Here is a 12,494-nt window from a genome sequence, read left to right on the forward strand (position 1 = left end):
GCAGAAGGGAATTTAATATCAGGATGATAACTTCTAAATGGTTAAGTCAGAGGTTAGAAAAGAACATACGAGGCAATTCTGAAATTAAACTAACTAACATTCGAAATAGAATTGGAAGAAAATGAAACATTGGAATCTCTAGGTCAATGTCCATGGGGCAAAAACAATGGCATACAAGAACGTTGAAGGGTCCTTTAAGGAATAAATAAAATTGTGTATGACTATGCCCAAGAACTTTTAAGGTCAAATCCTGGATCTACTGTAAAAGTGAGGGTCCTATCGCTTGGCAAACACCCATGTGCCGCCAGACGTTATATCAGTAGAGTGCCAGCTACTGTTTTAGCACCCAAAATAGCTTGTAACTTAGTTCAAATTCATCCCAACTACAATCATATATCACGCACTAATTTCCTAACTCCAGACCTCCCCCTTGTGTCACCCCACATATAGCTTAACCTCTATATATTTCCTTGCATCATGTTTATTCACTTAACTCAATCCCAACCTTGAAATTGGACACCACAAGTTATGATCCGCATACCACATACAACAGAATCAATTCTTACCGCATGTCCTAATTGCAAGTCCAGTCATTCCCATATTACATACTTCTCATATTTTAACAACTCTATCAATTATTCAATTAATATTTCCTAATTCACCAAAATTCCATACATTAATTGACCCAACTTCTCTGCCATTTCACATTCAGATACATTATCCCAGTTGTCCTTGTCTTCAACTAATTAAACCACCAAAGACTAACTCACTGCTAATTACATAATCCATTTTCTTTATATGATCATTCCATCATATTAGACGTATTAACTTATCCACAATTAACCCATGTGCAACTTTTATTCCAATAATACATGCATAATTTATTCTAATTCCACTCCCATGATCCTTACTCCTCTCTGCCCAATTATGTTCACAAATCTGTAGCTCCTAGTAGCCGTTGCTTGGCGGCCAAGACTCAAAGAGAAACCCTATTTTTTTCAATTCAGTGATATCACAATGCCCGATCACAAAAATCCCCAATTCAACCTGTGGGAACATTCACTAACATTTTTCAATTACAATTCCCTCGTGATTTAACCATATTCATAAAAGTTCATATTCATTCTCCCACCCTAACAGGGGCCCTTCCTACTTGTATCTCCCTATTCGATCCTCAATACATCATAATAATAGCAATTATATAGTCTTACACATGCACAAGACAAAGATACCTGACTAGAGACTCACAACACCATAGAATCCAAAAATCGTAGCAAAAACAAAACCAGCCACTGTGCGTCGCCTGGCAGCTTCAACTCACCGTTAGGCGGTTCATAGCAATACCCAGAAACTAGGTCACAAGGATGCATCGCCTGACAGGCATTCATCGTCGCCAAACGGTTTCTGAGCGAAAACCCAAAAACTTGTGAGAAACAGCGTGAAGATAAAGATTTTCATGCATTTAGGCCATAACAACACACAGAACATAAAACACGAATAAAATCATATAAGAGCAGCTCCCCTTACCTAGATTCTCTTGCTCCAAACGTGTTCTTATGATTTGTCTCCATAAAGCTTGGCTTCCACTTGCCTTCACCACCAAAATTGTCCTCCCTTTTCTGCCTTTTTCACGTACCAACAGTCCCTCCACTTTCACCCTCACTTCCTCTGTCAATTTTCTAGAATTCTAACCTCTTCCTCTCCTTTTCCCCCTTTATTTTAATTAACTTAGATAAAAAAACGAATTTAATTATGTGAGGGTTAATGGCCATCAATTACCATTAATCTGATGGTTTTTCAGTCCTTCTGGTTTCTCACACTGACGATTAGGGTTTTTGACCCTTCCCATCCATGCCAAAAAGAATTTTGACAAAAAGGAGCCTATTTCACATAAGTTAAGGTTCGAACACACAACCACATAATTTCAATTCAAGTGTACAACCAACTCAACCAATTCACGTTTCATGATAATTCTTACACCTCTAGGAATACAATATACGCACCAAGGTAAAATATATCACTAAAACAACAAGCAATTAAATTAACACACAATGGCAAACACAAGACTTGAACCTAAGTCATCTCAATATAACAAAGTACTCAACCACTTGAGTTGGTATTTTTCCACATCATAAAAGTCAATATTAAATGCCATAAATACTTCAACTACCCACATTTATTAAATAATTATTTATTTAATTATATAAATTCCTCAAGTCTTACAGATGATAATAAGGGGAAAAATTTTTCAAACAATTATATGTGTGTTTGAAGGCTTGTAAAGACAACTTTGTAAGTTATAGGCCTATTATTGGGTTAGACGGATGTTTCCTAAAAGGCAAATATGGTGGGGAATTGTTATCAGTTGTGGCAAGAGATGGAAATGACCAACAGTCCCTCCACTTTCACCCTCACTTCCTTTGTCAATTTTCTAGAATTCTAACTCCTTCCTCTCCTTTTCCTCTTTTATCAGTTGTGAAACAAAGGAATCCATGATCTGGTTCTTCCAATTGTTGCGAGAATATGTGATACCTTAACCAAATGTATGCTTAATCACTGACAGAGGCACATCCATACTCTCAGCACTACATTCTCCAGAAGTTGCTTGGGAAGGAAATGGACTCACATTTTTTTTACTGCATTTGCCATGATGCCTCTAATTTCAACAAAAGGCTCAAAAATGCAGAATTGAAGACATAACTACTAAACATGGGTACCTATATTAATTATTTTTCAAATTTTAAATACAATAATTACTTGTTTATATTGCATTAATAATGAAATTGTGACCGGTTATGAAATGAAACAACCCAAACTTCAAGCAAGGATAACTGCTATGAGAGCTGAATTTCAACAAGCAGCTTCTTGGATAGACCAACTACCATTGGAAAAGTGGACCCATGCTTACGATGGGGGGAAAAGATACAGCCATATGACAACAAATTTAGCTGAGTGTATGAACTTTGTTTTGAAGGGAGCAAGATCATTGCCAATTTGTGCTATTGTTAAAAAATTCTTTGAACAAACAAAAAAGTGGTGTGCAGAATGAAGGACAAAGATTGAATGCATGTTACGAGCTAGCCACCAATATCCAGAGGATATATATGCTTTATTAAGAAAAAATGAACAACAATCTGTCATGTGCCTTGTCCAGAGATATGATCGCCAAAATTTAGTGTTTGATTTGCAGGAGATTTCCACTCCCCAACTTGGACGTCAACCAATGTCATACATTGTTAAGTTATCTGAGTGGTGGTGTGACTGCGGGGAGTTTCAAGCTCTTCACCTACCTTGCACTCATGTAATGGTTGTTTGCTCATCCTTCCAATTACAACCTTCGACATTTGTGGACCCTGTCTATAGTCTCCAAAATATCTTCAAGGCTTATGAGGTGCAATTTCAGCCCGTTCAAAATAAAGATTATTGGTCTACTTATACTGGTCCAAATTTAATGGCTAACCCTCACATGCGACACAATAAATCAGGAAGACGAACTACAACTCGTAGCCACAACGAAATGGACCAGTCACTGCTAAATAAACCAAAGAAATGTTCTTTTTGCAGAAGTATTGGTCATAATAGAAGCAATTGCCCAAATAAATAGTGAAATTTTATTTTATGTAACTCTCGTAACTTCAATTTATCGACTTTGTTGTTCACTTTTATTTTAATATATATCAACAAAAAAATTATTAGATCTCATATATTTGTTATTAAAAAACTATTTTATTTTTCTTTTCTTTACCTTGTATATCTTGTATAATTTATATATATACAATAAAAATTTTAACTTCTTTATTCAATTTAATATTATGATAACCAAATAATTTTTTCTCTTTTTTAACTTTTATTTTTTTTTCTTTATTCACTTTTATTTTACATAACAATGAAGTCGTACCATTATGGCAAGACTTTCTTTATATAGGCCAACACTGAAGTCATGTCATTATTGCAAGACTTTCTTTATGTCCATTACACTGAAGTCGTGTCATTATGGTAAGACTTCTCTTATAGCTCAATACTGAAGTTGTGCCATTATGGCAAGACTTTTCTTATTAATGAAGTCGTCCCATTATGGTGAGACTTTGGTTTGATGAAGTCGTATCATTGAAGCACAACTTTGATTATTCTCGTAATTAATTTAAGTGAAGTCATCTCTGTCTTTGACGACTTCTATCAAACATATTAAAGTCACTGTGATTTGGTACTTCAGCACAACTTAATCAAAGTCGTCTCATTTTTAGACGATTGACGATTTCTTCATGACAAACTCATGCCATTTTGACACGACTTACCTCTGCCGAAAATTTAAAAAAAAAAGTGCACCAGTTTAGGAAATAATGATTAAAATTGCACCATTTGAGAAAAAAAACCTCCAGCCTACCTCTTCCAACTTTTGCAAGCTTCACGCAACGCATTGTGATTCCTGTTGGTTATAGCTACCTCTTCTAAGGTGAAGCTTTCATAGCTACCACTTCCAACACCGAGCTTTCACTTCAGCGGTTTTGATCTCCTTCACACAAGCTACGGTCTTGTCTTACTGGGATTCGTTTTTCGCAGAGAGCTATCAAGGTACCCAAAGGTATGGCTTATTCACTTTTGATATGTTAATAATATGTGGTGGTTGCATAATAAGTGAATAATTATGGATGTATATACTTTCGGTTTGAAGCACACCAACCATGATTTGAACCACGTTAACATACCAAATAAACTTACGTTTTACTGTCTCTAGTTTCTTTGCAACTCTTAATACTATAAATATATATTTTGATGTATATACTTTCAGTTCTATATAAAAAAATTCAATAACTTCTAACAAAACACATAGTAATGGTGTTATATAAAAAGAAAAATGATAACAATAATTTTATATGTTCACGAATAAATTTATTTTTTTATTTTTGTTTTTTATCTAATTAAAACATTTATATAAAAAGTATTTTAAAAAACTATAATATAGAATTAATGTAAATAATATATATTTTGATGTATATACTTTCTGTTTATATAAAAGTTTTACAAATGTCTATAAAAACATATACCAATTTTTTTTTTGTTTTTTTATCTAATTTAACACTTACTCTTTTTTAATTTTTGTAACTATTGTTTGAAAATATTTCTTATTTATTTGTGTTGAAGGTCTTTATAAAAGCAATGGCTCATAATGTTAGACTCCCTCGTGACATGTCTGTATTAAGATTGCAAGAGAAACATGTTACTAATGTTGTTTGGGAAGGTCATGAAAGACTCTTACGTCCAAGAAAACATTATATTTGGGCAACAAACAATGTTAACTTAATTGATCCACGAGTAAAGACATTGATGGATGCTGCTAGATTTGGACAGTTACTGCCATTTTCTAACATGGACATCAATCGTCACTTAATAACTGTATTAGTGGAGAGGTAGAGGACAGAGACCCACACATTTCATCTTCTGCATGGAGAGACCACCGTTACATTACAAGATGTTGTTGTGCAATTGGGTCTTCCTATTGATGGTGAACCTGTTACAGGTGAAACATCACCTGAGGACCAATACCACGAGTGGGATAGTTGTTGGGGTTCATACGCCCCCCCCCCCCCCCCTAGAATCCCTCAAAGGAAACTCAATAAAAATATCCTAGTTAAACAACATGTTCCAAGAATTGCCACATGGTGCAACCGATGATGTTGTTGCCCAACATGCAAGGGCTCATATTTTTGCAATTATTGGGAGTCTATTGATGCCAGATACATCAGGTGCTAGAATCCATATGATGTATATACTATTATTGGGTGATTTACACTTTGTTCGCAATTATAGTTGGGGATTAGCTGTATTGGCATTTTTGTATTGTGCCTTAGATCATGGGGTAGATTTTAACCAGGAAAACATTGGTGGTTGCATGCTTCTACTACAGTGTTGGGCATGGGAATGCATTACATGTCTAGCTCCTCCGATTGGCCCACTTACCGCTGCAGGTGATGGTTTCCCACTTGCAAAAAGGTTAGTTTATACCTAAACCATCGTATTTCTAATTTGTATATTTTTCTTCGAATTACACGCAAGTTTATTTTTACAAAGGTGGTATCGTGTGCCAAATCAAAGGCATTATGCCCCTACCAAGACCATTCCCCTTATAAGGAAAACCCTAGACCAGCTTAACACTAAACAGGTGAACTGCGTTTCTTGTACAAAGTTTGTATGTATAGTAAACACACAACTTCCAACGCTACTGATATATAGTTTTTTTTTAGTTCTTGTGGACACCGTACTCCAAGGTCTCAATAATTGATATTGAGGTCTCTCGAGTTTGTAGAGTGGTAGCCCCTCTTATCTGTTTTGCAACCGTGGAATTTCATCAGGTTGATCGGGTTATGCGACAATTTGGTTTTTTAACCCTTTGAATTTGGATTAGCTTCACAAAGAAGATATGAGAGGTAGAATAGAAAGAAATTGGCCTCAATACCATGCCGCATGGATAGCAATGTGAAACGATCGCTATAATCGTCTAATTGAAGGTATTAACTTCACTGACAAAGGCCACTTGCATGACACCACAACATATATGGAGTGGTACATCAACCATGTTGTTCGTTATATTTCGCCTTCGCAATCATTATCCAATGACGATGTAAGTCACCTCACTTGAACAATTTATTTGTAATTTTTTATCATCTTAACATTTTCATTTTATATTACAGTACAATATGCCACAAGAGTCTACCCAACCTCCAACACACACTCCTTATCAGCATGTTGGGTCTTCTTCATATGTTCAACAACCTCAATACCAGTCGTTTGGTCAACCGAGTTTTCAACCACTTCCTTTTCCACCATACTTGAATGTGCCACAACCAATGTCTTCACATACTCCATTCTAGCAAGATCCATACACATACAACATGTTCTCTCAACAACCAAATACTTTTTTCTGGTCCTACACAAAATGTTTTTGCAACTTCTTCGTCAACACCTTCATTCGCATATCCCACATCCTTCCAGCAATATTATTGACCTACAATGCCACCACAAATGGTGGAAGATATAAACCAAAGACAAAAACATAAAGATAATGATGATGACGATCCAGTTAAGAGCCCTCAAATAAGACCTAGACAACAACGAAGAAGACCTCCTTGTGGCATAGGCTCTCATAGATAACTTTCACGCCCTATTATAAGAAACCAAAATCATCATGAAATTTTTAACTACTTATATGCATCATTATTTAACTAATTAATATGACTAAAAAAATATTTAATTTTTATTTAGCCAAACTAAAGTCGTCCCAATATGATACGACTTCTTCATTAACAATTTAATACTGAAGTCTTCCCATATTGGCACGAGTTTGCTTAGAATGTTAATTAAAGTTTGGCATAATTTCTAAACAACAAAGAAATCTCTCTAAGTTGGTATGACTTCAGCTCATTTTAATTAAAATTGGTTGATGTTAACACGACTTTTTTATTATGAAACTGCACCATAATGGCACGACTTATCCTTTGGAATTTAAAAAATTTGTGCACCACTCTCGTAATTGCATAAATATATTACACCATTGTGGGAAAAAAGTGTGGGAAAAAAGTCTCACAACTATGCTATCCAAACATTGTGTAAAAGATCAATATCCAATCTAATATGTCAATTCATAAAAGCGATTTAAAATGTAGATTAGAATTATATGATCATTTTAATTTGAGCATCGTTCATGATCATCATCGGAAATCTATGTGAGATTTTGTAGAGTTCATGGATTCCAACTCCAGAGAGAGAAAATGGTGAAGCATTAAAAGATTAATAATTTTCACTCAAATCTTCCACCACAATGAGCATTTAACAACTCCAGAAGTTATAACAAGAATTATTTATCTCGTTCGATTTTTACCATGCAAATTATGGATATGTAGATAACAGCTGCATGTATACTATTCAGTGACTAAAACTTAATCAATGAATCAGCAAAAACACTGCAGGGAAGCAACACATGTTTGAGAGATAGTTTCTTGCAGAAAAGGAAAAACATATAAGAAAAAAAAAATACATTGAGCACAGCTTGTTCTGTTCTTTACAGTTAAAAAACTATGTGGTGTATTATGACTTGATGTAGCTTCACCACCCATTGTATTACATAAATGGAGATAGAATCCTATTGTCTTTGTACCATTCTTCAATGTCTCTATTCACAAGCCAGTTTTGTGTCAAAGCTAGTCAAGCAAATGGCGAAAGCCTGAAATGCAGAAAGGGGATATCTATAGTCCATAGTAAAGATGTCCTTCCCAACCTTGCCAAACTGAAGAATAATCTTGTCATGATCAGACTGAGGTGGCTGCGATGACGGCTGCGGTGGAGGAGGAGGAGGAGCACCACCACCACCACCACCACTGGCAGCTGCAGCTGGCTGTGTTGCAGCAATCAGCTGGAAATTCTTGACAGATGCAACAGTCACCCTTCCCCTGAAGTTGAGGCACCAACACTGCAGCTGCTCATGCCATCTTGGAGCTTTGTTTTTAAGAACTAGAGGCATGTCCTTTCCTTGTTCCTCTTCATTGCCTGCCACAACTATGTCTGAGAATCTAGAACTGCTAAAATCAGTTGAGCTGTAAATTGATCTTGCAAAGGATATGCTCCTGAAGGAATCTTCCAGTGCACGGGGAAGAAGCTCCGGCTGGCCGGGCACGGTGCTACCAGGCTCAAGGGCTGATACAGGGATTGAGTGCATGGTGCAGTTCATCCTCCTTGGGCCCCTAGTACCAAGGACATTCAACTCATAGGTGATCTGGGCAATATTGTAGCTGCCACTAGGAACCTTGGGAGAAACCTTTTTGGAATTAAACCTTCGGCTTCGACCCGGAGGAGACAACTGAGAGTTGTTGTAGGGAGGCTGTGTATCATAAATTATGAACTTGGTGCCAAGAAAATTAGACCTGAAATGAGAGAAATGACACAACATAAGTTCATACTGCAACAAAAAAAAATACAGAAAAAGTGCTTTCAATACAGAGAGTTGAAAGATCTCATATGAGTACTAAATTTAATCATCATCAATGTCAATGATCATATTAAAATCCACAGGAACTAACTTTTCAGGAAACAAAAAAGTTAAAAGATTTAATTAGTTTTCATGTCCTTCAAAACAGGTATCAGTAAAAATTTAATTTCATGATTTGACAAACAAAATCATGCTGCAAAAATTTAGAATCCCAAAGGAACATACCGCAGTTTTCCAATGTAAGTGCTACTGGATCTCGATATGTTGTCCGCGTCCATTGATATAATATACTCTGTGCAAGTCGTTCTTCTGGTCCTTTTCGCAGAAAGAAGAAACTTTCCATTTTCAACTAGCAATGCTGCATGAAGAGTTATGAATTCAAAACATATCCCAGAAAAAATGACAACCAAATCCAGAAAACTTCTCACTGTACATTTACAGGCCACATATGTATGGTAACAGCCACGTAATTTGTCCACTCAAGTATGGAAATATGCCACGTTTTAGAAGCCAGCATAGCTAAGAATTAAATCAATACTCTAAATGTTACAAACAAAAACTAGTTTATTCGTTCAATTCCCAAACCTATACCTTTCTACTTTAACTACATGAACACAATAAATTAACAGAAGGCAATAACAACGAACTAGGTAGGTCAATTTTTCAAAAACACAATCTGGTTGGTGGTGGAACAAAATCATATATTTTAGTGGATTAGGTGGTCACCAACATTTAGCTATTAAACTAATAATCTATTGATCCTGTACTCTAGAAAGACACACGCCATCAAATTTTGCAGGGTGAACCAATCTTAGACAATACCAGATTCGGTTGGTCCACAAATCTTGAACAAAAAAAAAAGTTTACAAGCATAAGATAAATCATTTGCTATTATGCAAAATTACGAATCCAGGAACACAATAACTTCATCATTGAATGATAAATCTGATTAGGCCATAATGGAAATAACATAAACAGACCATACATTAAACTGCACCACCGAATAAATCACATAATATATAAATTCAAACCAATCAAAAAGGAAATCAAACAAACTCCTATGTAAGGGTTTCAAAAGTAAGAACTGAGCTCACCAGGACTCAGACAAAGGAATAGGTGGTATGTCAGATTAGATTTGTCTCTCTTGATGAAACACTGAATGGCCCCATCCCTTGAACCAGGCTGCAAAACAAGAATCAATAGAACATCATATGAGCAAGCACTCTTGTATAAACCAGTTCTATAAAATATATCTTGAACATAGGATAGAATATAACAACCAAAAGTCTCACCTGCTTCAGGGAAACTGGGAAAGTAATCTTCCCACAGAACTCAGGACTGGTAACAATTTCTTTGCACATTTCTCTCCAGGACTTGCACACTGCAGCACATGCAACCACATGCTTCCGAGCAGGCCATGTTGTCTCACTTTCTTCCAATCTTCTAATAACATCACGAAGAAGCTCCGGTGGAAGGCTTGCCCACCGGCTATTCTGTATAACAGGAGGGCGTTCATGCACCTCATGGACTGAACTATTCGACTTGCTACCACCGGAAAACCTCAAGTCAAAACTCCGCCTTGACAAGCTTCCAATCCCGTCCCTCACATCACGAACAATGCTGCGGAAGGACATTTGCTACAATACACCAACAGCACAAGAATCTTATGCACCAACACCACTTAATTCATAAGGCTTCACTATCCACTCTATTCAGATATCACAACTCTCAATTAGAAGAGCCAATAGCTGCAAATCACAAAAGCTTTAATTCAAATCCAGCTTCGATGCTTAGTTGTTAAGAAATAAAAGTAACAGAACATAGATAGAGAAAAGCACAAAGAGGGAAAAGGAAAAAGAAAACAAAAGAGAGAGAGAGATTCTCATGAAAAGAAAGCCTCACATGAACCTAAAGTTTAAAGCGGCCTAAAATTTCAGACTTTTGTCAGAATCATATTTTAAAACATTATCTCAAACAGTTGGACCCCTAAATCTAACTTCTTAAGAGAGCAACAAACCCTAGTCAGAATCTTACAAAAAAATTTGTGTTTGTATCAACCCCCTACGATTCCTCACAAAGGGAGAGAAAGAAATACAATTAGAGTCAAAAGTGAAACTAGAGTATCAAATTTCCCGAAACTCTAATAAGCCTAAACATCTATTTTATCTTAAGACAGATGCATCAAATTTCCTGAAACTCTAAGAATGTCTCACGTGCACAAGAGCAAATACAAATCACACAACGCAGAAAACGAGATGTAAGATTGTAATTCACATATTACAAACCTCAAATACCAAACACACTGAGAAATAAGTCCTTCTTCTGCCCACCCTAATAATAACAAGAGATCAGTATAAAACAAAATAATAATAAGAACAACAACACCAGTAATAATAATAAACAACCAGAAAACAAATTAAAAATATCAATTCATATAATTCAAACCAAAAAACAGATAAGTCAAAGAAAAGAAAAAACCCATAAAGGTCACCAAATTAGACCCAAATGAAAATTCCACAGAACTCGGACTACAAAAAGAAAAATGGAAACTTTCAAAGAACCTAGAAGAGCAAACTTAAGAAAACTGTTAGTTTGACCAAGAAGAATTCTGGGTCAACACTCCCATCACCGTTCAGCAGTAAAAAAATAGAAAAAAAAAATAGTAAGCAAGAGACTACAATCTATAAAGAAGAATCAAATACAAAAAAAAAAAAAAAAAAAAAAAAAAGACTAGAATTTTACCATTCAAGAAAGAAAAACAAGATCAGAGAAGAAGAAGAAGAAGAACTCAGCGCCTGAAGGTCCAAGAAGCAATTTTTCCTTTCTCTTTCCTTTTCCGTGTCTGTGACACAACCTCTGACTCCTAAAGACACGCACTCACTGCATTTATTAAATCCCACCAAGAAAGAAACTACTACTACTATACTATTATTATTATTTTATTAACTGCTATAAATGCTGCTTAATTAATTAATTAATCATTAATAATCACCATTGAGGGATTATAAAATTGAGAAAAAGTTTAATAATTAAATAAGTTAATTAAAGTTAGCACCAACTTGGTGGAGGCGTTGTTACCTGTGGTTACTCCAATTACGGTTTCACCCTTGACGGTTGACTTTAATTAGTGGTATCTGAATGCGAAGTCCAAACTACGTTACTCGAGGAACGGTGTGCTAGTGGAAAGTGGAGGTGGGATACAGCGCGAAGTGATGCAGGGGAGTTACGGTAAGCACGCGACCAATATAAAAATTATGTAAAAGTAAAATACATTTCTGGTGGTATAAATTTTGTTTATGTTTATCTTAAAATAAAATTAAGTCTGATTTTAACTCTGATTTGTTTTAAGTCATTCTAATTTGATTTTAAAGTGTGTTATTTTTATTTTATCAAACACAATCTAAATTACTATTTGCTATACAATATTAATCAATAAATGTATTTCAAAATTAGAAAGTGTACAATATTATTCAATAAATCTATTTAAATATTTAGACAATCAAATTTCCTTTGT

General features: G+C 35.4%; 1 protein-coding gene across 3 annotated transcripts; it reads right to left on the minus strand.

Moving 5' to 3' along the window:
* Positions 1-7,893: 7,893 nt before the first annotated feature.
* Positions 7,894-11,891, minus strand: LOC114181974 (tubby-like F-box protein 8). Of its 3 annotated transcripts, none has more exons than XM_028068692.2 (6): positions 11,723-11,891; positions 11,266-11,311; positions 10,273-10,728; positions 10,075-10,162; positions 9,206-9,338; positions 7,894-8,915 (listed from the first exon to the last, which is right to left on the minus strand). In XM_028068692.2, the coding sequence occupies exons 3-6, from the start codon at positions 10,612-10,614 to the stop codon at positions 8,168-8,170; spliced, it is 1,311 nt and encodes a 436-aa protein (XP_027924493.1). In that variant the 5' UTR covers positions 10,615-10,728; positions 11,266-11,311; positions 11,723-11,891; the 3' UTR covers positions 7,894-8,167. The 3 variants fall into 3 exon arrangements, with proteins under 3 accessions (XP_027924493.1, XP_027924494.1, XP_027924495.1); XM_028068693.2 differs by having other exon boundaries at positions 11,266-11,302; positions 11,723-11,878; XM_028068694.2 differs by lacking the exon at positions 11,266-11,311 and having other exon boundaries at positions 11,723-11,888.
* Positions 11,892-12,494: the final 603 nt, after the last annotated feature.

This window comes from Vigna unguiculata, chromosome 4 (assembly GCF_037176805.1).
Source record: "Vigna unguiculata cultivar grain cowpea cultivar isolate G323 ecotype 2 chromosome 4, ASM3717680v1, whole genome shotgun sequence".
NCBI classification, from domain to species: Eukaryota; Viridiplantae; Streptophyta; class Magnoliopsida; order Fabales; family Fabaceae; genus Vigna; species Vigna unguiculata.

Excerpts from the sequence above, each read along its gene's own strand:
- LOC114181974 (XM_028068692.2), bottom strand. The coding sequence starts at position 10,614 with ATGTCCTTCCGCAGCATTGTTCGTGATGTGAGGGACGGGATTGGAAGC. Across the intron at positions 10,163-10,272 it reads TCCCAGTTTCCCTGAAGCAG|CCTGGTTCAAGGGATGGGGC; the intron begins GTGAGACTTTTG and ends CTTGTTTTGCAG. Across the intron at positions 8,916-9,205 it reads ACTTACATTGGAAAACTGCG|GTCTAATTTTCTTGGCACCA; the intron begins GTATGTTCCTTT and ends CTCTCATTTCAG.